The sequence below is a fragment of the Trichoderma virens genome, assembly GCF_000170995.1.
Source record: "Trichoderma virens Gv29-8 chromosome Unknown TRIVIscaffold_5, whole genome shotgun sequence".
Classification (NCBI taxonomy): Eukaryota; Fungi; Ascomycota; class Sordariomycetes; order Hypocreales; family Hypocreaceae; genus Trichoderma; species Trichoderma virens.
In genome coordinates, this window is record NW_014013744.1 from 1,318,707 (window position 1) to 1,343,928 (window position 25,222).

The 25,222-nt window shown below is 52.0% G+C and overlaps 12 protein-coding genes across 12 annotated transcripts; 7 read left to right on the forward strand and 5 right to left on the reverse strand.

The window, feature by feature from the left end:
• Positions 1-595: 595 nt before the first annotated feature.
• TRIVIDRAFT_208870 (uncharacterized protein) lies at positions 596-4,079 on the forward strand (the record flags this gene model as incomplete). The annotated part of the gene is made up of 3 exons (XM_014102367.1): positions 596-1,141; positions 1,274-1,492; positions 1,557-4,079. 3 exons carry the CDS (start codon positions 835-837, stop codon positions 3,467-3,469), a joined length of 2,439 nt encoding a protein of 812 aa, XP_013957842.1.
• TRIVIDRAFT_212592 (uncharacterized protein) lies at positions 3,404-4,079 on the forward strand (the record flags this gene model as incomplete). Its single annotated transcript, XM_014102368.1, has 1 exon — positions 3,404-4,079. One exon carries the CDS (start codon positions 3,490-3,492, stop codon positions 3,676-3,678), a length of 189 nt encoding a protein of 62 aa, XP_013957843.1.
• A 1,471-nt stretch (positions 4,080-5,550) lies between these two features.
• TRIVIDRAFT_55891 (uncharacterized protein) lies at positions 5,551-7,417 on the forward strand (the record flags this gene model as incomplete). The annotated part of the gene is made up of 4 exons (XM_014102369.1): positions 5,551-5,891; positions 5,966-6,428; positions 6,490-6,626; positions 6,691-7,417. The coding sequence occupies 4 exons, from the start codon at positions 5,551-5,553 to the stop codon at positions 7,415-7,417; spliced, it is 1,668 nt and encodes a 555-aa protein (XP_013957844.1).
• A 394-nt stretch (positions 7,418-7,811) lies between these two features.
• TRIVIDRAFT_63940 (uncharacterized protein) lies at positions 7,812-9,337 on the reverse strand (the record flags this gene model as incomplete). The annotated part of the gene is made up of 2 exons (XM_014102370.1): positions 7,812-9,144; positions 9,270-9,337. The coding sequence occupies 2 exons, from the start codon at positions 9,335-9,337 to the stop codon at positions 7,812-7,814; spliced, it is 1,401 nt and encodes a 466-aa protein (XP_013957845.1).
• A 627-nt stretch (positions 9,338-9,964) lies between these two features.
• On the reverse strand, positions 9,965-10,605 carry TRIVIDRAFT_215847 (uncharacterized protein; the record flags this gene model as incomplete). Its single annotated transcript, XM_014102371.1, has 1 exon — positions 9,965-10,605. The coding sequence occupies one exon, from the start codon at positions 10,314-10,316 to the stop codon at positions 10,113-10,115; it is 204 nt and encodes a 67-aa protein (XP_013957846.1).
• Positions 10,606-11,282: 677 nt separating this feature from the next.
• Positions 11,283-13,820, reverse strand: TRIVIDRAFT_215849 (uncharacterized protein; the record flags this gene model as incomplete). Its single annotated transcript, XM_014102372.1, has 4 exons — positions 11,283-11,655; positions 11,710-11,741; positions 11,809-12,522; positions 12,600-13,820. One exon carries the CDS (start codon positions 12,520-12,522, stop codon positions 12,151-12,153), a length of 372 nt encoding a protein of 123 aa, XP_013957847.1.
• Positions 11,589-11,862, reverse strand: TRIVIDRAFT_190577 (uncharacterized protein; the record flags this gene model as incomplete). Its single annotated transcript, XM_014102373.1, has 2 exons — positions 11,589-11,741; positions 11,809-11,862. 2 exons carry the CDS (start codon positions 11,860-11,862, stop codon positions 11,589-11,591), a joined length of 207 nt encoding a protein of 68 aa, XP_013957848.1.
• A 954-nt stretch (positions 13,821-14,774) lies between the features above and the next one.
• Positions 14,775-15,886, forward strand: TRIVIDRAFT_73947 (uncharacterized protein; the record flags this gene model as incomplete). Its single annotated transcript, XM_014102374.1, has 5 exons — positions 14,775-14,813; positions 14,879-15,041; positions 15,102-15,153; positions 15,238-15,421; positions 15,486-15,886. The coding sequence occupies 4 exons, from the start codon at positions 14,918-14,920 to the stop codon at positions 15,642-15,644; spliced, it is 519 nt and encodes a 172-aa protein (XP_013957849.1).
• A 1,595-nt stretch (positions 15,887-17,481) lies between these two features.
• TRIVIDRAFT_37041 (uncharacterized protein) lies at positions 17,482-18,864 on the forward strand (the record flags this gene model as incomplete). Its single annotated transcript, XM_014102375.1, has 1 exon — positions 17,482-18,864. The coding sequence occupies one exon, from the start codon at positions 17,482-17,484 to the stop codon at positions 18,862-18,864; it is 1,383 nt and encodes a 460-aa protein (XP_013957850.1).
• A 136-nt stretch (positions 18,865-19,000) lies between these two features.
• TRIVIDRAFT_190580 (uncharacterized protein) lies at positions 19,001-20,488 on the reverse strand (the record flags this gene model as incomplete). Its single annotated transcript, XM_014102376.1, has 2 exons — positions 19,001-20,256; positions 20,458-20,488. 2 exons carry the CDS (start codon positions 20,486-20,488, stop codon positions 19,001-19,003), a joined length of 1,287 nt encoding a protein of 428 aa, XP_013957851.1.
• Positions 20,489-21,600: 1,112 nt separating this feature from the next.
• TRIVIDRAFT_190581 (uncharacterized protein) lies at positions 21,601-23,437 on the forward strand (the record flags this gene model as incomplete). Its single annotated transcript, XM_014102377.1, has 5 exons — positions 21,601-21,711; positions 21,778-21,848; positions 21,913-22,887; positions 22,950-23,277; positions 23,432-23,437. The coding sequence occupies 5 exons, from the start codon at positions 21,601-21,603 to the stop codon at positions 23,435-23,437; spliced, it is 1,491 nt and encodes a 496-aa protein (XP_013957852.1).
• Positions 23,438-24,093: 656 nt separating this feature from the next.
• TRIVIDRAFT_63935 (uncharacterized protein) lies at positions 24,094-25,179 on the forward strand (the record flags this gene model as incomplete). The annotated part of the gene is made up of 1 exon (XM_014102378.1): positions 24,094-25,179. The coding sequence occupies one exon, from the start codon at positions 24,094-24,096 to the stop codon at positions 25,177-25,179; it is 1,086 nt and encodes a 361-aa protein (XP_013957853.1).
• Between the last annotated feature and the right edge of the window lie 43 nt (positions 25,180-25,222).

The following is a 25,222-nucleotide window of genomic DNA, read 5'->3' on the forward strand; positions in this document are numbered from 1 at the left end:
ATCGCCTATCAGCAGCTGGGGGACGATGCCAATCATGGATCAATGATGCATATCATCGACTCCGTACGGGAAACTAGTAGACGGCGCGAACAGGACTTGCTTACCTTAGTCTGTACTCGACTAGTAGTAGTCCCTACTGCAGGACCTACTTTAGCACTGGGTATTGAATCAATAGTTCACTGCAGGGCAAATGTCTTAAATCAATGGGCATCCATGGATATATGCTTCCATCCCTCATAGCTGGGAAGAGAAATCAGCTCCTTCACCCCTTGCATCCAGCCAACACATCAATATGTGACCTGACCTCATACAAAGTGGCAAGATGCTTGAGCTACCCGCTGCAGGCCAGTCCCGAAATTCAGCCGCCAGCGCAAAGCCATAGGCAGGGAGCAAATTCTTAGTAGTGAGTGTCTCAGTATTAGTAGTCGCTGGAGCTGGAGAGCTGGCGCACAGGTACATAGTATGAGGTGCAGCCTCTGCGGGGGGAAAAAATTGCTTAGACGCAGGCCCGATTTAGTGTCATCACTGCCAAAGCAAACGAACTCCTCTTTCAGCTGCTTGACTTGTTTCCTCCTGGCATCTCACTCTCCACTGACGCCAGCCCTGCCTCAGCCTCTCGCCCAAGGCGACGATTCTGGCATTGACCAGGACGGGACTGATGCCTCTTTGCCGAGATCTCCAGATTTGTCGTCCAGGTCTGGCGCGTGGGCGATCGGAAATCCACGGCCTCCCCTGCCCCTCGCCGACCTACGGATTTTGAGCAAGGCTCTCAGCCCACCCACTCGCCCTACGAGTTCGATCCATCATCAGATTTGGGCACATCGATCGGCCACCATGGCGCCGCCCAACGGATCCGTCAGGTCTCGCAGGCCTGTTGTTGTCAGCAGCAAGCAGATGCCCAAGCCCGTCATCCCCGCGATTCCTCTGCCGTACGTCAAACGCCAGGCTGCGGCCGCAGCAGCAGCAGCTCCCGTGATCAGCAACGTCAAGTCGGACGACAGTCCTCGAAACGGCTCTCTCGAAGTGCGGCCCCACGAAATGAACCAGTCTTCACCCACTCTGATTGCAGACACGCCCCATGCCAGCGAGTCCCTTTCGGCTGGCAGCCCAGAATTGAAGTCTGCCGTTAAGAGCATCGGTAGTAAGTCATATGCATGATTCTTCATTGTTGGAGGACAAAGGAGGACAAAGAGCCAGCACCTTTGTACTCTGTCTTGTCCTTTGTGCCTGCTGGATAAATCAAGATTGCTGACCTCGATTCTTACCGTGATAGCTTCTGATACAGCCAAAGAAGTCGTGATTGCCAGCAGCAAGCCCGTTGCACCTGTCGGCCGAGCTACTGGCAAGGATAAGACCTCGACAAATTACGCTGTGCAGCCGACAAATGTAGAAGCTTCTGCCCCGATCGCACATGAAGCCTCTTCTGAGATGCAGGCCAAGTTCCACAATCTTGGGATAGGTGCTGTCCAGGATGAGCCTAGGCAGCGACCAGGTAAGCTCCCCTCTTGCGTGTCAGTATACCGAGCTTTGAAGCTAATGACGGTGTTCATCCACAGCTCAATACCCCCCAGTCAAGCTTGTCTCCTCTCAGCCTCCTCCGCCCGTATCCCCAACTCGATACCAGATGCCGCCGCCCTTCCAACCAGCTCATCGTCCGATGGGCATCGTGGCGAACGGGGACCTATCTCATGGGCCCAGGCCTCCTCTGCCGAATGGCCCACCTCCCATGCATCAAGCCCATGCAAGCAACGGCAGCATTCACTTTGGAGCCTTCCATGATTCCCAAAGCTCCTCGCCGGCGCCTCCGCACTCCGGAGGCATTGCACCACCGCCGGGGATGCCAATGCCGGATGGACGGCCACACCCCATGATGCCTCACAATGGAAATGGGTTCCCACCCATGGTGCCATACGGGGCAGACATGATGGCTGTTGCTAACTTCGACGGCTATGGCCGACCAATGGCTTATGCACCAATGGACTCATACCATCCGTATGGTAATACCCTGGGACCATCGACACCACATAGTTTTCACGACTCCCAATCTTCGGCTCACCCAGAAGAGACGGCCATGTATAACCAGTATCGTCCTGGAGCTATGCATAATGGTGTTGGGCCTGGCGACGAGGCTCAAGGCCAAAGCCACCGAGGGGGAATGTATGGGTTGCCAGACTACCCCCGCATGATGCCCAACCCAGGCCTGCCTCCCCCCATGGCCCAGGGTGACAATGCTGATGGATTCATTGGATACTTGCAGCAGCAATTCGCGTCTCCTGAGATGGCGGATTGCACTCTGGAACTTCGGTACACTGATGACAGGGCAGCACCTGTGCGGATCCCTGGCCACCGACTGATCTTCGCTCGCAGCGCCCAGCTTTTCAATCTCCTACAGAAGCAGACTTTCCAGGCGTCCCCTAGCGATAGATCCCTGCAAATCCTTCTTCTTGAGACGGGCAGCAAGTGGATCCGCTCGGATTCATTCTACATGGCAGTTCAGCGCCTCTATGGATTGCCATTGCTTCATGCTCCTCCTCGTCGCGTTGGCATGGAATCAGGTGATGTGACGGCCGCCGGATCGGTGAATGAACAGATTGACTTTGCAATCTCGTATGCTGCTGCTGGCCACCTCTTTGATTGGACCCCGATTGTCCGACGCGGTTGTGAGGTGGCTACCCATCTCTTGACCTGGGAGACTTTGGAGCGAGTGTTGGAATTTGCGCTGGATGGATATCGGGACAAGGGCTCTCACGAAATCTACCAGTATGGCGACGGATCACAAATCCTCCTCAATGCCGTTGTCACCTTCCTGGTTCACAATTTCCCCTCGCACTTCAACTTCGATACCGAAGCCATGGAATTTGTTCCATATGGCAGGCTGCCTATCAACCCCCCACCTTTGTCCAAAGACGCTCTTGACAACGAGATGCTCCCAGCATCTGCTGAGGGATCGATTGTGCAATTGGGTAAGGGACGCCGCCCTCAGAAGCTTAATGGCATCCAGTTCGGCGATTTATCCTTCTCGGAAGCTAAGAGCTTGGCCGACGCACACACACCCAAAGCCACCCGCGCTGCTCAGCCGGCATCGTTTTCGATTCTGTCCCGCATCCTTGTTGAGATCCCGTTTACCCAGCTCAAGATGATACTGGAGTCTTCCGGATCAGGCAACGTCAACGGCTGGGCGAATGCGGAATCTCGCTATCGCATCATTAAGATTGCCGTTGAGGAACGTGAAGCACGCCGCCGTAGGGTCTTGGACGCCGTTTTGTCCGGCCGAGTTCCCGATGCAGAGGCGATCCGAGCGGGCCTCTGCAGCCCCGAGCCGAGGGATTTGGGCTGGTGGACCGCCCTGGGATGGCAGGAAGAGATGCTACCCTATGGCAACCCGGATGGCCCTACCTTGGCACGCAAATGGGTTCCATTGATGGAAGCCCAGAACGGTTCCATGTCCAACGTCGCCGAGTATCCATGATGGCTATTCTGTGAAGTTTGATGATTAACGACTCCTCTCGCAATGAGTTGACGAGCCCTACACTGAGCATTTGCATTACAGTTCTCTCAAAAAGTTATTCGGTTGGGCATATTGCCTTGCAAAAGAGCCTCGGGCTCCTTTTCTTCTTCTTTTTGAAAATTGGCGTGCATTGGTGTCTTTTTGCAACACGAAAATTGCCGGCGGATTGATTTTGTTTCTGCGGAGAGGCTGCTTTTGGGTTGGATTGGAAGGGAGGATTATGGGATGACGACGCCAAATCATACATAAAATGCAATCGCGCGAGCATATCTTTTGTGGTCGTGCTATTCCCACTGGAAACACCGGACGTACAGGCATGCGCGGAGCACTCCTAACAGACGGTCTCACTTTGACGGAGTTTGGAGATGGATGTCGATTGCAAGACTGCCCCCTGAAGGAGATGGCTCACTCCAGCTGCCTCCTTTGAAGCGTCTCGCGTAAGTACCCTTGGGCATGAAGGAGGAATATTAAGCGGGGTGTAGAAAACGGAAAGGAACTGGCGGAACGGAACATTGGTATTAAAAAGAAAATTGCCCCCTGATTGGAGGCATATATGATGAACGCTTTGATGATTTCGAAAGCAGCTACTAAGGTAGCGGCCAGATAATGTGGAACTGCATATTGCGGCGGTTGGGGATTCAGGAAAGGGTCGGTAAGCTGGCTATGTTATTTTGTGAACAAATTAGCCGGCGGGATGGAATCGAAAAGACGAGGTGGTGGTGGTTAGGCACACTTCGTCATTGCGTTTGCAGGTAGTTTATAATATCCTAGGCTGGTGGAGGAATTTTCGACTTGCGGCCTCTTGTTTGTGAATGGGATGATGCTTTACACTAGGTAGGCAGTAGTAGGTAGTATCTTATAATGTGTCGGCCAAGATGTCTGGTATGTTCCATGGTTGTCTTGATACTCTTTTGCAGTTCAGAATGGAGTGAAGCTATAGAAACACCGCCCTCGTCTTGCGTGCATGATGCCCCTGACGCAGACATTATGCAAAGTGCTGACTTGCGTAACGCCGAGTTGCAAGGTTAGAACTTACTCTGCCACGTATCGCATCCAAGGAGCAAACACGTAGCTACTAGCTTATCTTTTTGTATATAAGTAGGTATGAGGAACATGAGGTGGCTATCCAGCACCAATCCCACGTTGTTGAGGAGCTGTTGTTACCTATGCTCTCTCTAGGTAGCTGGCATTTTGATGGAATGTAGTACTCGTAGATGTCTAGTGATGTCTACCTAAGTGGAGGCTAAAAGGAAAGTACCTAGCAGGAAATTGCACATTCGTATCAGGTACCTCGGTAGATGGTACATAATATCTCTTCGTCTCTTCGGTAATGCCTGCGTGTGGAAAACTCACAGCCCTCAGACATCTGCTCCATGGTAGGTGATTATTATGCGTACGTGTATGTACTGTAACTGCAACCGCATGCAATTGAAGCCAAACCGAGTCAGTGCAGTGGAAGATGAAGTCATCGGTGGACAATGGGGAAGCCCTGGGGTTGGCTCCACTCCTACCCCCTGTATTATAGCGGTATTCACGCTCCATAATTGCTGCCCGCTCACATGTGCCGCGCTGCCGAGGCTCACTTGAGCCTTTCCAATCGTTGGTTCCCGCACTGGCCACTGCAGACAGGGAGCAGCTTTGGCTCTTGCAACTTCGCTGCGGGCTTCACAGATCGACCCGAGCCTGGCGTGGCGATAGCCTCATCCTGGGCTGTTCGACTCGAGCCTTTCCTGGGGACACGTCGCAAGAGCGAAGACGCAGGGAGCATCAAGCTACGTGTCATTGCCGCATCGCGTTTCTCGAGTCACCGTCACACCACTCGACTCGTTGCCTCTCCTTCGTCGTCTGGGGGTTGGGTGATAACGGGCATATTTTGCGGCTCAGGCTGGCCCGTGTCGTGCAGTCGTGTTTGGAGGGCCAGGAGTTGACATTAACTACTTAATACCACTGTAGCTGGTCCTCGCGAAGCTGGCGACTCCTCACGGCTCCTCAGCGGCGGCGTACGAGATCACAACAGCTGCGACTCCGACGACACCGTCACCATGGCATCGCCAGCACCGTTACCCCCGTCTCCGAGCGGCAAGGCCGTCGTGCAAGGCACCGGGGCCGGCTCTTCCGGACCAGATCCGATCCTGCGCAATGCCTTGCGATATACCATCTCGCCGCGCGAATACGCGGCTCTGCACAAGTACATTCTCTCCAAATCGCGGGCGTTGCGTCGCGCGACGCCCAGTCCCAGCAGTGTGGACAAGGCACTGCAGCCGAGGAAGGGGGGCGATGACTACAACGCAAAGGCGGTGCGGCACTCGCTGCGCGTCTTCACGGCGACGTGGATCGGCATGAAGGTGTGGGACGCGGTCATGAAGAGGCTTGGGAGCAAAGAGTAAGTCAACTCGTTTTGGTGAATGGACTAGACCGTGGTTGCTGCGATGCTGACGGATTTTTGAAACAAATCAGGCCAAGTTCAGGTGGGCAGAAGAAGCCCTTTTACAAGTCTCCCGCCCTGAGGCTCTCCCTCTCGTTGTCCAGTATCTTGTTTCTTTACCGGGTGCTCTTCCGCTTCCTCACCCGGCTCCGGGTCCATCTCCTGGACCCTCAGGCAGAGCCTTTCCGGCTGCGCAATCCACGAACGACGGCAACTCTGACATCGCCGTTTGCGCCGGCCATTGGTGCTTCGCTCGCGGGTCTCGCCCTTGGTGTCTATCCGGCAGCACAGATGCGTGTCAGCATCGCCATCTTCGCCCTCTTCCGGGCCCTGGAGTTTGGCTGGAACGTCTGCGAGAAGGACGGCCTGATATGGGGCATTAAGAATGGGAAGAACCGTGAGCGGCCCTGGTGGTTCGGCAGTTGGATGCTGCAGCCTCTGGCTTTCGGCCAACTGCTTCATGCAGCAGTCTTTGACCCTGATTGCTTCCCTTCTGTATGTTCTAACCCCTTTTCCTGCATCTCAACTAATGATCACTTACTGACGTTTCGGATAGTCATTTGGAGATTTTATCTTCAAAAACTCGTCTACATACCTGCCACCGCGGCCAGAGAACTACCCCAAGACTCTCAAATGGCCCGGTGCGTCTGAGGTCCTGGCGAATATTGCAGAGATGGCCCGACTCAATTGGCCGTAAGTTGAATCCTCTATGCGAAGATGCGTGACATGGCTAACTTGACATTTTATCCTTCTATAGACCCAATATCTCTCCTATTTTGTTCCCTAACAAGGAAGTTCTCCCACCCACGCTTGCTGGCGTCTCACCACTGAGCTCACAGGCTCACCCACTCATTACGTCTCTCTCCTGCGCGACTCTTCACCCGACAGACCCTTCTTGTCTGCGGACCTATCTTACCTTCTGGCTCAACTCCTTCCCTTCCATGACGCGTTTCTTCCTCATCTTTTACTCCGCCATGACCATTATCCCCAAGTTCCGCAACCTGTACAACTTTCCATTCGCCACCATCCAGCGCATCATATCGCAGGCTCTACGCCTCTCCACCTTTGCTACGGGATCCATCTCGACGGCGTGGGCGTCTCTTTGCTTCTTCCAGCAGTATCTCCCTCGCCATGTTCTTGCGACGCAGCGTATCTTCCTTGGAGGCTTCTTCGCGGGCATGTGGGCGTGGGTGGAGCGTCGCCATGGACGCAGCGTGTTCCTGTACTCTGCCCGTGCCAGCGTTGACAGCCTGTGGAAGGTGGGCGTGAAGCGACGCTGGTGGAAGGCCATGAAGGGTGGAGACTTGTGGGTGTTTGTTCTTGCGCTGATGGTGACGGGCGTGGTGTACGAGCGAGATGCAAAGGCCATTCGGGAGGGCCAGTGGCGTAAGGGCGTGAGCTGGCTGCGAGGCGAAGGGTGGAAGGACTGGGCTTTGGAGGAGGATGGGGAGGAGGAGGATGAAGACAAGGATAAAGAAGAGTAGGGATTGTTTTTTTCTGAAGAGGTGTCGATGTGTACGATTTGAGGGCGGGCGGTGGCAATGTGTTTGGCGTTGGAGGATGGGTTTGAATCGATATGTGATAATTAGGGAGGTTCGGCGGTATTGTATACCAGAGGTCTCATGTAGATGCATGTAGACGGGGCGTTTATCAATGTATAAGTTTTATCTGGCGTGTCGAGTGTATGTATATGCAACGTGAAGTTGGTATTTCATTCTGATGATCGCTAATATCCTACAATACAAAATCGCGAGTGGGCTGTCCATCAATCCCACATGTGAAAACACTAAGGAAAATACATGATAAAGTGGTTTACAAGTCTCTCTAGACATCTTCTCTCCCTCATTTTTTTTTTTTTTTTTCATTTTTCATTTTTCTTTACTCAGCAAGGTGGCTTCTCACCTCCTTGCCGGCCGGCTTCGCCCAGTGCGTCTTGACTCCTCCCCAGCTCTCCTCGCTGTAACCCTCCTGGACCTTCTTGCAGGTGCGCAGCCCCCACTCAGTGACGCCAACCATGAGGCAGCTCTCGAACATGAAGGCGCAGCTGCCAGCACCGACCTTGACGGGGGCGAGCGAGGCGTTCCGGGCGCCCTCGTGGCTGTCGGCGTCTGGGCCGTGGCCGCTCATGACGTTGTGCAGACTGGCGCCGCCAGGCACGAAGCCGCCGGCACCGCCCTTCTTGGCGTCGTAGCCGCCGCAGATGAGGCCCATGAACTCACTCATGGTGTTGCGGTGGTACCAGGGCGGGCGGAAGGTGTCCTCGCCGACCAGCCAGCGCGGCGGGAAGATGACGAAGTCGGCGACGGCGGTGCCGGGCACGCCGGACGGGGCTGACAGCACGGTGAAGATGGAGGGGTCCGGGTGGTCGTATGAGATGGTACCGATGGTGTTGAAGCGGCCCAGGTCGTACTTGTAGGGGTAGTAGTTGCCCTGCCAGCCAACGACGTCGAAGGGAGTGTGAGCCTGTCGCGTGTGGAAGAGCGTGTTGTTGAGCTTGACTGTGATGTCAAACGAGTTGCTGCCCTCGGAGGCCGTGGCGCCGTAGTCCTCGCTGAAATGGGCCACAGGCGCCTGGAAGTCGCGGGCGTTGGCGAGACCGTTGGATCCAATGGGGCCCAGCTCGGGCAGGTTGAAGTGGCCCTGATACAGCTCGAGCGCGTAGCCCCTGGCCGGGCCAGACAGCTGGACCTGGTACTTGACGCCGCGTGGGATGACGCAGATCTCCATGGGCCGCACCAGCAGCCAGCCGAACTCAGTGCGGATGTTGAGATCGCCCTCCTGCGGCACGATCAGGAGGTCGCCGTCTGCCGAGTAAAAGGCCGACTTCTCGTCCATGCTCTTGCCGGCGGCGTAGACCAGCATGCCGATGCCCTGCTTCATCGTCGGGTCGCCGGCGCCAGCGACGAGCCTCATGCCGGAGACAAAGTCAAGGTCGCGCGCCTCATTGTGGTCGAAGGGATCCCAGCGCAGCTGGTTGGGGATGAAGCGCAGCTTGGAGGTGTCGGCGCCTTCCTGGGCGGCGCGGGACTCGGGAGACGGCTGGTAGGGCGGGTGAGCGCACGAAGGGAGGATGCGGTACAGCCAGGTCTGCTTGTTCTCGTGGCGAGGGGCTGTGAAGGCGGTTCCTGAGAGCTTCTCGGCGTAGAGGCCGTAGGGTGGCTTTTGAGGGGAGTTGTGGCCGATGGGGAGGGCGCCTTGGATGGCTTCGGATCTGTAGTGTGGTGAGGTTAGTATTAGAGATGCAATGGATAGATATATGGAGGTGTAAGTTGATTGTGCGATGTTGATGTGAGTTGCAGTAGCTCAGGGTGCTCAAACACGGTAGAGATCACTCACTCTAGGTGGTTGTTGAAGCCATTTTGGTATTTGTAGAGCTCCTTCGTAGCAAACTCTGTGACGGGCATGTTGACGACCTTTCACTATCTACAGTTTGTGAAGCGATGTAAAGCGAAGCTGTTGGATTCAATCAATTCGTCAATTTGAGTAGCTCTAAAAGTAAGTACAAGGAGCAGGACTGGTGGTGTGAAGAAGTGAAGCTTCATATATATAACGCGACACACGGCCAGAAAAAAAAAAAAGAAACACCACTTGAGCAACGCAGGGCACCGCCTTTCCGCCATAGAAGCAACTTAATTTGCATCTGATGACGCGAACCGAATTGTCTTTGCGTCCGCAAGCTGTAAGTTTGGGGCTGTTTCCGATTCCGCCCCCGAATCCGACGGTTTCTGTCGGATCTTGGAGAAGATAGTGACAAAATAATGCGGACAGTTGCTAGAGGAAATCGGCTGTATCTAGCACGGACTTTTATTGATCCTTATGTTCCGTTCAATGGCGGCCTTACCCCGCCCCCCTCTTCTCTCAGACCCCACTATGAGCTCCTTGTCCGGAACGGTTCCGCCGCTTGAGGACCCCGTATTTACTTGCTGAAAGCCGAGAGCAGCCCCGGTTTTAGGCTGGATTCGGTTGCGCCTGGGAGCTTGATGCTTACAGTGGATAATACCCGTTGACAGGTGTTGGAGCTTTGTAATATTGATTCGAGGTTGTTTGAATTGAAGATTACATCCTGAGTTTCAAAGAATAACCACGGTACATGTGAGCCTTGCCCGGAATCTTCAATTGATCCATCAATTCCGTGTTTTTAAGAGACCAAGCCAATGTATTTGTTAAGCTGCACCCATTTCAATCCAGTTGCATTTCTGCTCCCTTCATTGCATATCCTTGGTTGTGACGGGCCCTGTCACTTTGCTTAGTGGAGCGAGGATTGAACATGTCTACATTCATAACGGCGTTTATTATGCCATCATTCACGTTTAGGAGGACATGCGATTTGCTAAATGGTTGGTGTTTGAGACAGTCGTGATGCCTTGGTGCTTTTTTAGCCATTCTTTTCTTTCATGTTTCGAGAAGCAAATTTCCTGTAAAAATGCACTAGCTTCATGCTTCACTGCAAATTGCATATGATAACAAAACATACCAATGGTACCAGCCATTTAAGAATTACATCGTAGAATTACTTATGAATTCTGTTCAGCAGCCAATTTACTCATCAGCATAGTATAAAGTCAAGGATAGAAGCGTCTGCCGAAGCCTTGTTGGAAGCCATATATTCCGATGACCCCTCCCACGACACATTTCTGCCTCTCACTTTATGATGCTGATGAGTAAAACTGGCTGCTGAACTGGCAGATGAGCATATTTTGCTGAAGAAGACGGGTGAAAGTAGAGGTAATTCAGCGCGCACTTATATAAATGACTAGGTCGGGGAGGTTGACGCCCTTGAAGTCGCAACTGTTGTGAGTGCATGCATCAAGGCATAGGCGATGTGGTATTGAGGAATTGCGTCAGGCAATACGTACATACTGTGAAGTGACATGGCGCTTCCCAAGAGGTCGCCAGAAATCTAGATGTTTCGTTGCGTCGTATTTGCTACGCCGCATGCATCGAGGTGCGCATTGCATGAGATTAGCAGCCAATAACACGGATTGACTGTATCTCCAATGCTAATCCCCATCTCTAACTGTCCCTTCGATTGGTACACCAGAACTCGCTCCTTATCCGACGAAACATGATCGCAGCACGATGCATAAAACTTATTTAATTAAAAATGGAACTTTTGCAATTTGTAGTCTTGCATTTTAGCCAACCGAATCGGCAATGTTTCGAGGCGTTGCCGCCGCGTATCAGATAGAGTTGCGTACTGTTGCGTGCTCTTTTCACTTGGCAATGCAACCTTGGCGGCGGCATCCATCTCGGAGAAATGAGTGAAACATCGAACCTTGTACAATTCATCATAAGGTAAGCGATCTAAGTGAAGCGAATAGATGCATTTCAGTGTCTAGGAGCATAAGTGAAGCATATTCGTGTGATCAATTGTTTAGGTGCGACACAAAGGAAGCACATCTGTGCGACTCATTGTCTAGAGGCAGCGCGAATGAAGCAATTTTATACAATTCATTGCAGACATTGCAGACGTTGCAACATGTTTTCTTTTTCAGAGCCATTTTCCTTTCCATATAACGAAGAGATGGTGTCTGGCGCTTGAGAAATGTGCTCAATGGTCGTTTCACCCCGCAATTGGTGTTGAATTCACCCTGCTGTTCCCTGCATTTCATATGTCCATTTGCATAATCCCCGCCCTGATCCAACATTCAACCATTATTCGTACAGCCTGCCGTTCCTCCCAGTTTCCATTTGACCATTGTCGACTTTCCATCCACCCAGTCTGTAAGAACCATTAGATGTTGTGCAGGCATCTCTGGTTCTGAGGCCGCCTAACCTACACTGCTCGGAATATTCACTCTCCTTGTTCTACAACCGATATTAGATGATGGAAATTATACAAGACATCACATAAAACAGGCAAAAGGTGGCTTACCGCATCATATACTCGTAACAATAATGGATGCGTGCCTTCCTCTTTCCATTCCATCTCTCTTTCGTTCGTCACGACGAGTGACTGAGTGTCACCAAGCTTAGACAAACCCTCTATTCGCACAGTAGAACTTCGAAGTACCTTTTCGAGATTTTAATCCGTGGCCAGGTTCATCATGTCGAAATCTTGTGGCGATTGGTGCTTCAAGCAGCTACACGGATGTATATGTACTATGGTTGCTTCGTTTCACTAAAGCGACTGGTGTACCTAGTCAATACCCAACACAGAGAGAACATGTCTCAACTGTGGTCAATTTCCTACAGGGGAGAAAGGAAAAGGGGGTAATCATTGAAACAGCCAAAAGAAGGAGAAAAAGAAGGGGGAAAAAAAGAAGGAGAGAAAAAAAAAGAAAGAAAAAGAAAGAAAAAAGAAGAAATCTTTGAAAATGTAAATATTAAAATCGTTTCGATGCGTGGAACACGAACTGTTTCGAGGATCAGGGTAGTTGGAGAAGGTCACATGTGTAGATGTGCATGTGTGCGGAAGCGGGGTTTCATGAGGAGGAGGCGGCAATTCATGCTTCGAGGGCAATGGTGATGGCATTGATCGCGATGAGGAGTGCATTTCGACCTTGTTCATTGCGAGTTTGGAACTTTCCCAAATTTCCGTAAATTCGATGGGGAATCCGGAACGAGTCTCGCGATTCGTGGGTGTCATCTACAGGCCATGATAAATATGGTCAGCGGCATTGTAATGCGTAAGACTATAAGCACCAGCTCTTGAGGGCATCATACAAATTCGATAGAGTAAGGGAAAAAGAAGAAAAGAAGAGAAAGGGAAGTGTCAATCGATCCATCACTTCGTCTACTGTGTCATTCTTCCTTCAAAGGCCTATCCGTATTAATTCGACAAAAGTCCGGTAGGTGACGCATCGGTAATGCTTGAGGCCGTAACGAAAAGTGTCGCTCCTGTTTCTCGGATTGTTAAATTCGACATTTACCAGAATGTATTTTCCGTCAAATTCGTCCAGGCATTCATCGGAAGTCACATTGGCGGTTTATCCAGCTGCATTCAACTCGTGTCATTGGGGCAAATGGTAGTCATGTCTCGTTGGTCAAACTTTCACTCAGAATTGCTGATGGCAGGTGAGGTAAATCGTGCAAGGGGCCATAATCGCATTTCCTGCATCCTCGAAACAGTCATATGAGCAAGTTTTGGCCCATGTCGTAGGACTGCTGTGGACCGTCTAGGACATCGGCGACCTCCACCGGTGGCAACGAATCACTGGGTTACAGGGTAACTGGCACTCAATGACCCTCAGTCGGGCGGCATATAGGAATCGGGACGAGCTTCGTCGGAGAGTTTAGGGACGGCATCTTCATTGATTGTCACGAGTTGGTTTCGAAATTAGGGAAGGGGTGGTCATGGCGGCAACGTTGAACGGCTCGGGAGTTTGGTCAACTTGGAATATTAGTATGAGTACATATATCAGGGAAGCATGCGCGCCGGGGAAACAGTAAAAGCAAAAAGCAAAAAAGCAAAAAGCATTCAGGGTTTCCGTTTCGACGGTTTCGTCTATCTAATGGAATGATGCTATGTGGATGATTTATGCGTTCGGTTTATGAAGCTGGGCGCTTTGCATGGGATTTGCGAGCATCGGATTGATTCGGGCAATGGGGTCGTTTGAGGTGGGTTCTCATTTTCCGTTCAAGTCAAAATCACCAATGTCAGACGCAAGGGATGCCGTGATGGGCGAGTTATATCATCTCTCGTTTCTGGTCAATGAGGGGGTGAATTGTCCTCGGGATGGCATCCTGTGATCAATTGATTCTCGGGCGGGATCGCATAGTGTGGGCTGTTGGTGCGGACGTTCGACGGCAAACACGCGATGCATCGTGCTATAAGGCCCACAGCGGGGCTCGGTGTGCAGGCCGAAGGTCCCGCAATAGAACCACTGTCTCTCCTTGGAAAGAGTGGAAAGAGGGATGAATGCTGAGCGGATGATTTGGACGCGGTTCACAGGCCATGCAAGGTGGAAAAGAGTGGGAGGTGCACGGCGCTGTTTCCGGGGGGAGGCAGGCCATTTTGGATGAATGTCCTGCGTGTCTCCTTCAGCCGCTGCGGAGTAAATGCTTGCGTCCAAGTTCCCTACATGCTGTACTGTGCGAAAGTGTCCCCTGACCTCGACACGGCCAATCATCACCTCATCCGCCATCTAAACCTAGACAGGCAGTAAAATGGCGCTGCAACACAGTCCGGATGCGATTCAGTCGGGCGAGTCGCCAGACGTTATTGGACGGGTGATACGGGATGGAGGGAGTACGTCACTTTTTCGAGACAATGGCACAATGGTCGGGTCAAGTACCGGATACCTTGCGTAGAGTGCTGTGGGCGCCGTGGAGCCAAGTACCCGCTCCACTCGGAGAGATCGGCCGGTGAGGGGCAGGGGGGGCGATTTAGTCACATTGGATGGCTGATTGAGTTCAATTCGCGATGCCACGGCACTTTCTCTTGAGCAAACCCCGAGAGAAAACCAGGGGAAAATCGCCGTGCAACCAGATGAAAAGCAGCCCACGGCACTTTTCAATCACTTCCCCTGGCGCAGGCTCTTTTTTTTCTTCAACCGGTACTCGTTTGCGCAGTGGGGCTGCTTCCCCAGATTCTTTCCCCGGATTTCGGTGGATATTAGTGCATCAGCGCCTGCTAAACCTAATCGGGTACCACCAGGCGTCAGGTCTAGCCATCGCCAGTGGTATCATTGTCACGCGATCCAATGCTCATTCCCAGTCCGGGAGAGGGAAGTCGTTACCCCGCCCGGGCTGCGTAAGGGGGCAGGCAAAGGCAACGGGATGCTCCTTCTCAGTCGCCGAAGCGAGTACCACCGTGCCTGTCTGCACTGCGTTTATCAAGCCACTGTTTCCCCTCTCTCCAACCTTCTCCTCTTCTCTTCTCTTCTCATCACATTCCATCACAGTCTTCTCCATCTACTGTCTTTGCTTCACCAACAGGTAAATGCCCCTGATAGTTGCTTGCTTGAAGTTGTCTGCATCTCCATCTCACACTGCCAATCCAGCTCTCGGATCCGTTCTGATCCAACCAACCAACCGTCACCATGTCTGAACCTCTCACCAAGGTTGATTCCGCCGTTCAAGGCCTGTCATCATCACCGCCCAAAGAGAAGGGCCATAGGAGAACAAGCTCTAGCGCGGCTGGTGTCATGACCATTGCGGAAATCAGTAAGTTGCTGCTTCGTAACCTTCATGGCTGATGGTGTATGTACTGACACTGCACACCAGATGAAAGCCATGCTCCTCTAGAACTGGCAATCGAGACACAGCAAACAGCGTGGTACGTCTTTCATTTGCCTGGACAGTCAATATGTTGCTACTGCGACCTACCATTCCACATGACTAACACTTCTCCCTAACACAGGAAAATAAATCAGCGGCCCAAGGATCTCGACAATGACCAGCTGCTCCAGCTTCCCCTCACAAAGCCTCCCATCAAGAGCATAACATTAAAGTTCCCCCATGGCAAAGAGGTCGTGGCTCGTAACATGAAGGGCCTGACAATAGGTGACGCACTGTCGGCCATCCACAAGGCAAACAAGAACCGAGTAAGTGTTGATTATGCAGCTAACCCTCCTTCACAAAGGACTTTTTGACTAATATTACTCGCAGGCTGATGATGAACTTGACAACCCATACCTCAAGGGCTTCGCATGGGATGCGGGTGAGAGCTACTTTGAAGTACATCTCCAGAGCCAGCCGGCGACAGGCTCGTCAAGCGGCGGCGGCGGTGGCAAGAAGAAGAAGAAGAGCAAGGAGACTGACGAGTAAATTCCCATCCACCCATCCTTAATGTCTGTTCAATAGTTCCTTCAATTGTTTTTTGTTTGGCTTCGCCCGGTTCTGTGCGAGTCGGCGCCCGGGATATTGCAACTAGATGTTGTTGGTCGGGATATGATGACGCGATTGCTGGATGCATCGCTTATGTACTCAATTTACTTTCACGGAAAGGAGTGTTTTGCACTCTTAATGTATAACTTGAAATTCTACTTTTCACACGATCTACTTTCTCCAACCGAAAACTTGTGCCTCGTATGTCTTGTTCCTGAGTGATTATGATCTGCCGAGGCGGATAAATATGAGCTCTTGTCAGCTTCCCCTCTTTCTCACGCCGATTGATGCGGGGTTAAAGGTGATCTACGGGGTTTCTACATGTATACAGTGGTTGCACGGCAGCAGCCACATTGACGCCTTGCTGGTACATCTCCAGGGACGGTCCAATTGAGTCGAAGAATGGCGTCTGTTATGATGAATCTGGCGGCAAGCATCCTGAGCCCCTTTTTATCTGGAATGCGTGTGTTTTGCTACCACGAGCTACCACGTCCCCGGTTCTGGGAGCATCTCTTGTCGGCGATTTGAAATCCCGAAGAGAGTGAGGGGATTTGCGGAGTGTTGGTTCGGACTCGGTATATCTGGGCTGCATCAAGCTTGCAACCACCCCTTGGCTCATATGCGTTCCCAGGTATTATGAGTAACAGTGAGTAACAGTGAGTACTAGTTCGTACCTGGCACTAAAATAAGAGAGAGCAGAAGTTGTGAGATCCCATGTGGTTTATATGTCTTTTATCTGACGTTGATCATCCAGGCCGCGTCGTTGCGTGTCGCTCCATTGGGATGCCCCTCTGTGGGTTTACTCTGCATACTCGTATTATCCTCTCTGTCGAAAGTATTGGTTATGACGACTATCCATAAAGAAAAAGGGGCAAAAAAAAAAAAAAAAGAGAACAACAAAGAAACAACAAAGAGATCCTCATTCGATGAGAGTAAGCTCCCTTACTTATAACTGCAGGGCCCCAAGCATGCTGGCTGACGGTAATTTGTCGAGTTGGTGTCTCAAGGTACTCGTACCCGACCAAATCTTTCACGTGGTACGTCACCCACCCGCCAAGCGCCGGGTCACTCACCCAGAACCCACATTCTTATCACTGAATCTTAATAATCTTAATAGTTGTGCTCATCTTGTGCTTCCAAGATTGGCGTATTGCTCCAGCTGCGCGCAATTACTGCCGCTTTCACTCGCGATGCTCTCGTATCAGTATTGCTCGCATTCGAATAAATTGCCTATTCCAGCGGCTGAGCGGGTCGCCTGTCCGGGACGCGCAGCTTCGGCGAAATTTGCAGCCCCAACGTCAACGCTCAGACAAGACGAAAATGCTTACGAAAAGCGCAAAGAGTAAGAAAGGCAACTGATTCAGCGTGTCTCGGCGCATTGTTGTTCCTGGGGCAAGAAAAAAGGAGACGTCGATAAAAAAAGGCAACGTGTGGCGAGCTGGAGACGCATTTTCCTTAGCTCGGAAGCGGGACGCGCAATGCTTTCGACGGCTTGCAACGTCAGCAACGCAAAGCTCGACTTTGCCTGCTCAGGTGCAGCACTGGATAAAATGGCGACTGGAAACTCATTGGGCGTGGCTTGCATGCGAGACGATACTGGATCGGCTTCTTCTGCTCGCATGGCAAGGATTGGTCAAGCTTAAACCTGCACTCTATCGATCCCTGGTGGACCTCTGGACCTCTGGTGATGCGTCTTATACACACCTACATATACACTTCCTCACATCACCACCGCACCCGTCGCCATTCTCCTCTTGTTGCACAGCCATGATCAGACATGCCACCTCCGCCTGGCTGTCCTGAAACCCTTAGGATACCAGAGACAGGCCTTGCTCCCCCTTCCTCGTATGCACCCGTCAAGCCGCCAACCCCCCCGTTTCCCACCTGCTTCTCGCAGCAGGCCAAGAACATCGAGGTCCAGCTCCCACCCCTGGTTGCAGGGGCTCTAGTTGCCGCTTTTGCCAAGGCTCTGGCCGACGGCTTGAATAATGAGCTGCTAGCCCACTACTATTTCCCAGATCGGAGAGTTCGGGTCAACCTTGATCGAGTGCTGGACCGGCTCATATCGGTATTCGTCAGGCAGTTGTGGGACGAGCTTTTCCGATTCTACAGCAACTCCGACCACGGCTCCGGCACTCAGATTTCTCGTCAAGTTACTCTGCTGTTCGAAGGCCCAGTCCGTCAACTCGTGCTTATCCTAAACAGTCCCGAGACGGCCAAATGCATCCTCGATAAGCTTGGCCCGGGATTATCGAGAAGGTCCCTGACATGGTCGACCAACACCAAGGGCATCGACTTCCCTCTGGCTCTGCAGCTGTTGTGCGGCTTCTGGCACCGCGAGTTCCCCGATCAGTCGCCGGGAGGATCCCCGGATCAAATCGCCCGCGCCCTCCATACGCTTATAACAACCGGGGATGCAGCCAGAGGGCTCATCGATGAGATGAAAAGGCTGCTGCTGTCTCCACATTATGTCCAGATCCACTTTGCCGAGTCGGCCATCTGGGATATTGTGTTGAGAAGGCCCGGCCCTCCTCCGCCTGACGGCTTTCACATTGTCCAGTTCAAGTTCGAGTGTCAGTTGTTCAATCCGTTAGGTGGCTTTGGCGATCTTTCAAATATCCGTCTCGCATCTCTACCTGTGGTGACAGGTACGGCCACTGAGCATGCCTGCACAACCGTGTCCGAGTACATTGACAAGCAGTGGCCGAAATGCGGATCCGTCGTGTTGAGCTGTGTGGAGGAAGCACTCACGAGCGCAGCGTCTTCGCTCCTCCAAGGAGATGCATTCTCAGGCATGTCTCTCTGGGACGGCAGCGATGGCAAGGGCGTGCTCTGCCCTGGCCTGAGATTTGTTCACATAGAGACGGAGGGCTCATGGATCAGGATGAGCCTGAGTGCCAAGATTCATACCCTCACCGAAGTTTTTCAACAAATGTCTTGGTTTTGTGCCGCTTTGAGTTCTTCACCCTTTCCTGGATTGGTGGCGGAGAGCATGACGGAGGTGTCGAATTGGGTCTACTTGGATGGAAATGTCTACGTCGACTGTAGTCTGAATCATAGTCCCATTCCCGGGGGCGATGCCTTACCGTGGTTGCAGCACCTGCCGCGTACTGCGATTGCGAGCGGCTTCCCATTGCATCGAGAATCGGTAGAGGCGTAGTTGGGAATTGCATAGCGTTATGGTGCGCATCATGTTGGGAAGCATTGTATATAACGGGAGAAAAAAAGTGGTGTAAACATCTTTAGATATTAGTTTACAATGATACCCCCCTGCATTTTTTTTATTATATATAATCTTAAGGCTCATACATCCCTCGTGCCCGCTGACCTGTGAGGAGCTCTGCCTCGCCGTCTTCTTTAACCAGGTAAATATCCTCATGCCTGACCCCAAACTTGCCCTCCAGATAGACGCCCGGCTCGTTCGTGAATGCCATTCCCGGCTGGAGCAGCGCGCCAGTATTCCACTTGTTCAGATACGGAGACTCGTGTGCCTTGATGCCAATGCCGTGGCCCAGACGATGCGTAAATCCGTATCCATACCCGGCAGCTTCAATCACAGAACGAGCGGCAATGTCGACGCTGGCGGCGGTGTTGTTGGGCTTCATGGCCTTGGCGGCAGCCGTCTGCGCGTCCAGGACGATGCTCCAGACGCTCTCCTTTTCGGTCCGCAGGGGGTCGGAGTGTGTTCTCCCTGGTGGTGCGTCAATCATGAAGCTGCGGCAAATGTCGGACGAGTAGCCGAGGTAGTGAGCGCCGACGTCGATGACGACCATCGTGTCGTACGTCAGCTTCTTGTCGCCCGTGACGAAGCCGCCGTGGGGCAGCGCGCCATGCTCCTCGAAGAGGACGATGTTGAAGAAGAGGCTGAAGCCGATGGATAGCATGGTCTGGTCTAGAATAGAAGTGACCTGGTTCTCCGTCAGGCCGGGGACGAGGCACGGCCGCATGGCCCGCACGGCGGCCACGGTGCCGGTGTTTACGGCCCGCAGGAGCTCGACTTCGGCGGGCGTCTTGAGCTGCCTGACGAGCTCTGCTTCGGGGCTCAGACCGACGGTGCGGAAGCCCGCGGCGTCGAGGCCGCGGACAATGTAGTCGCGCATTTCCTCGTCGGCCATGAGCGTGGGGGCCTGGTTACCGCTGAAGAGCTTCGACTGGAGCAGTGTTGTGTACGGGTTCCAGTGCTCTTCCCAGATGACAATGTCCAGCTCCGGGTCACGAGACGGGATGCCTAGCATGCGAACACGCCCCTCTTCAAAATGCGGCGACAAGAACACCGTCTTTGCAGATACGCTGCCGTCGGACGAAGTCTGCGGCATGATGAGCATGAGGAACGGCCGCTCCTCAGGCTCCCACGGTTCCCAATCCTGCTGCGAGATGTTACCGTAGTACTGGAACGTGTAGCCCGGCTCAAGGACGAAAGCATCGACCTTGTTGGCGGCGAGGGCCTGAGCGAGACGGTCTCTGCGGAGGAGGAACTCGGCGGCCTGGATGGGCTGTGCGGGATCCAGGAATGAGAGGTCTGATTTGAAGTTGTTGATTGAGCATTGCTGGACTTTGGCGACGTTTGGGCGGTGGTGGGAAGTGCACAGAGAGAAGGGGCTGTTGTGGGCGTTTTTGAAGATGAGGAGGGCTGTGAGGGAAAGGATTGTGAAGATGGAGATGCGGAACCTTTTGGAGGCTGTAGGTCGGCGTTGTGATGCTGCTGTTTGTGACAACTCTGGTACTGGTGAAGATGTCGTTGGAAGGGACACACCCTTTTCATCTTTGATGATACGGTAATCCATCATGTCTCATCAAAGTCCTCCCAGCAGGCATAGAGAGCCAATCGCAAGCCTCAATTCTGTTGATAAAGAGTCAAAGTTCCAACCATAACATGGGGTTCGTGCAGCCAGCTCTTGGTTTGTAGTTCACGATTACCCAAGCATGCATGCAGCACAGTTGTAAATCATGTCTCGGCTGCGACACCGGAGATTTCCAACCAAAGGTATCGTTTCCGAACGAACTAAAGACGATGAACTCCAAATGAAGGCATGATCGTCTCGGGGAACTTGTATCGGTTTGTTTGTCGGCTAATAGGCTGAAAGGTGCGTCTTACAAGAAGAATCAGATCAAAGGTGTGACGTATCCCCTGTATGGTATTCTGTAATATTCCTTGCAGTGAATTGATAGGCTGCGCTGAGTTTAACGCTGCTTAATGTGGACTCTTGCGTGGGGAACTTTAGTGCTTGTTCGTATCATACGCGGGAATAGCTGCAATTTCTACGGAGTATGCTTGATGTAGCATCGTTTTGTGTTTATCTTCTCCCCCACTTTGGCTGTCAGTAAAGCTTTAGTTAGTTGCAAGCCACGGATCGGCCAACTGGATTGGGAAAGCATTCATAACATTGGATTGGCGCTTCAATACACTCCACAAACCACAAACAGAAGTTGGCGCTCATTGCTAGGCGGCATGAAGAACGAGAGGCTTCGGGATGGCTTGGTAGAGTGGAGAAGAGGACATGGCTCTTGAAGAGACGACATGATATGAAATCTTCATGTAAGAGCAGAACCGTCAGAAACGGACGGGTCGTCTTGGCCACGCTAGTACTTCTAGCTATCATCACTAGGCACGGAGAAGTCAGTTGGAGATCGTTATCTGACAGGCAAACAATCATGCCTTATGCCGATCTCTTCTTTGATTAACCGGATAGTGTCTGAAGCAAGTGGCCTGTATGTGCCGCAAGTCAATGTCTGCTAAGAAGAATGCAAAAGGAGGAGAGAGGTGCGCATGTAACCCTACATGCAGCCTCCTCCTCCAACAACCCCTCTTCTTGTAAGTTGTGCTCGCGTGCACATACACCATCACGAACCTACGTGAAGGAGAGAGTCTAGTGTGCCAATAGTAGCAATTGCCATCATGTCTGTTGGACCAGGGGAGAGTGAGGCTCCCAAACCAGAAATCATATCCTCTGACACCAAGATTAAGACTGTTGGCGGGCCAGTGGCCGCCGAGATAACCAAAGATGAAGTATTGTCTGAGAAAAGCAAAGAAAACATCGATGTTGAAGCGGGGAGTATAGCCGAGTCTGTCAAGGGATACTACAGCAAGCTCTCAGTTTGGTTGATGGTTCTGTTCTCTGGTCTCGCCATTGGATCAGACGGCTAGTAAGGCATTCTTCTTCTTGTTCTCTTGGTGTCTCATGAAGCACTCCGTCTCATCTCATCATAGCAATGCCGCCGTAATAGGCAATGTCGAACTTCTTCTCGGCGTCATCTACCCAGATGATCTCACCAACTCCATCTACTCGCGCCTCAGCAATGCCTTCCTCATCGGTATGATCATCGGCATGCTCTTCTTTGGCGTCATCGTCGACCAACTGGGCCGCAAGACGGGCGCCGTGGCCACAACCATCCTCCTTGTCCTTGGAATCGCCATGTCCGCTGCTGCCAACGGCTCCTCTCCCAAAGGTCTGTTCTGGATGCTCATCGTTGCTCGAGGCGTTGCCGGCGTTGGGGCCGGAGGCGAGTATCCCGTGTCCGGCGCCGGCGCCGTCGAAGCTACCGACGAGAGCGGCCAGTACCGCAAGCACCGCGGCTTCATGTTTGCCATGCTGGCTGATCTTTCTTCTGACCTTGGGTATGTTTGGGGCGGGCTGGTGCCTCTCCTTTTGCTGCTCTGCGTTGGCCAGAGAGAGGACAAGTACTACATTGTCTGGCGAACGTCGTTTGCCCTGGGTGCGATCCCTCCACTTGGCATCTTTTGGTTCCGTATGCGCATGGCTGTTGCTACAGCTTACCGGAAGTCTGCCATGAGAAAGCAGAGGGTGCCGTACTGGCTGGCCCTGAAGCGATACTACCGGCCTCTGATAGGGGCCGCAGCCAGTTGGTTCTTGTACAATTGGATTTCTATTCCCTTCGGAATCTTTAGCTCAACCATCATCAGTCGTGCCAACGTTGGGCAGAGTCTTGTAAAGTCTCTGGGATGGGGTGTCCTTATCAACTGTTTCTACATCCCGGGCCCCTTTTTGGGGGGCTATCTGTCCGACAGGATCGGGAGACGGCAGACAATGGCCCTCGGGTTTGCCCTGCAGGCGATACTTGGGTTTATCCTGGGCGGTGCAATTGGCCCTATCCAGACAGTCTTCCCACTGTTTGTCGTGCTCTATGGCATTTTCTTGACGCTCGGCGAGGTGGGACCTGGAAGGTATGTGTTAGACCTGATCTCCCCCTCTTCTCAAAGATGGCTAACAGTCCCGAACCTTGCAGCACCGTCGTCCTGACTGCCTCGGAATGCTTCCCCACGTCCATCCGGGGCCAGATGATGGGCTTCATCAGCGCCTGGTCAAAAGCCGGTGCTGCGATTGGGACACAAGTATTCACGGCTATCCTCAACAAGTACGCCAGCAATCCAGACAAGGGGAACCAAGTGGCTTTCCTCATTGGATCCGCGTTTGCCGTGCTAGGCGCCCTCGTGGCCTTTTTCGTCATCCCTGACGTGTCGCGCCGGCTGGACGACGATGACGCGGCTTGGAAGGTGTATTTGGCAGACCATGGATGGGAGGCGACGTGGGGAGACGGAGAGACTAAGGATCCTGTGGGTGTCATTTTGGATCGTCAGGCAGATTGAGAGTGTTTGCCTGAGGCTGGGTTTGCAACTTGGGGGCTGGATTTGGTATCCGACAGTCTTCTGTAAAACAAATATTCCAAAGTTTCGACCTGAATGAGTAGATAATCGTCTGCCGTTGTAGAAATAAACACAGGAGAAAATAAAGTATAATCAAAAATATCAGCTGCTCTTGTTTAAGTGAATGTAGATTGCCTGTCTGTTGTGTGACGTTTGGGGAGGGTATATGCATCTATAGCAATAAGGCACTTCTCGAAAGGTAGGTAAGCTGCTGATGTTCACAATAAATATGTGGTCAAATACATTTACTTTATTTTATACATAACTTAACCGGAAACAAGTGCTTGAGGAAATGAGGATTCTACGCACAAGGCCAAGTTAAGCAATGCCCAAAGATAAGCTCTACAGAATCCATAAAGCACAAAGCAATACTGATAGAGGATTTAAATTCTACATGCTTCAATTCTACGTGATTTATGTATATATCCATAAAGCAAACGCGCGACTCCATTCACCTGCTCAAAACTTGTGTTCACCCTCTGCTCACTTTTGATTCCCCCACAGTCAACAGGAAGTGGGCACGATTACAAACGGAGAGATAAAAATCCAGAGACAAAACCTAAAATCTTAATCTATTTTTCTCTTCTCATCTTCTTGGGAACTTTCGGATTTCTACATCTGTCTCAACTTTGCTTTGCTCGCTCAACATCTTCCAAATCGTCCCTCAAGAACAGACCTCCTTCGTGACAACATTCTACGCAGTTGCTCAACTTGCCAGCATGAATAATGCCTCCGGCTATTACTACACGAAGTATTGCTAAGAAAAAAGAACGCCCTTCTTTACGATACTCCGAGTCCAGCGATGAAGGCTCTAATATTCAGCCCCCTTGCACGAAGAATATGCTGGTGAAGACTCAATCTCTAGACATAAAGATGCTATCTTCAATAGAATCAGATGGGGAAAACGACGACCAAACGTCTGTAAATTATCAGGAGAATCTGGAGAGAACAGCTCTTGGCAATAGTGTTGAGAGAAGGGACAGTGCCGCAATGTCCAAGGACGTTTCCTCAGCAGAGGATGAAACCAGCAATCCATTCTCCAACAAATACCCTCTATCTCAACAAGTGTTTGAGCTGGAAAAGAGAGCACAAGAATTACAAGATAACTGCGAGTTCTGGAAGAAAAAGAGCCTTGAGCTTACCTTGAGCTTGGAGGGCTTGACGAAACTGGTAAAAATAGAGAGATCTGATCACGAAGCAAATCGGAAAAGCCTCGAGGCCGCCAACGATGCCCTGACCAAACAACTCGAGCAAGAAAAAAACAAATTCAAAGAGCTGCAGGCCAAGAACGAAAGCCTGTCCGGGGAGAAAGCCATGCTCGCCAAGATGCTCGAGGAAAAGACGTACGAATCATGGATATTCCGCTGCGCCGTCGCCGTCGTCTACAAGGCCACGCCATCTGCTAGAGAGCGCGTCTCAATGCGACAGCTCATCCGCGACGTTTTTGCTCGCCTCCATGAAAATTACCAACGAGGTCGTGAGGCCCAGGAGGACGCTGGCGCTCAGGATCAGAACAACAAGAACAACGGCAATCAGGTTTCTGAGCAAGCTGCCGAATCGCTTCCTCAGCAAGAAGAAAGTCTACTTACCGCTGGCGCTGGAAAAGTAGATTCGGATTCGGAAGATATGCCCCTCAGAGACAGAAAATCACTGCAGAAGAGCCAGAAAAGACCGCGAATGACGAAGGGAAAGGGTGACCGACCTTCAGACGATGACTCGGACGAGGACCAAGCTCTTTTTCATGTTCTAAAGAAGAAGGCTAAGAAGCTCAAGATCATGCCGTCTCGTAAGGAATCGGCATCCTCTGGCTAAGACGCCCTATTCATCCTACCATATAGTTACCAAACCTTGGTTA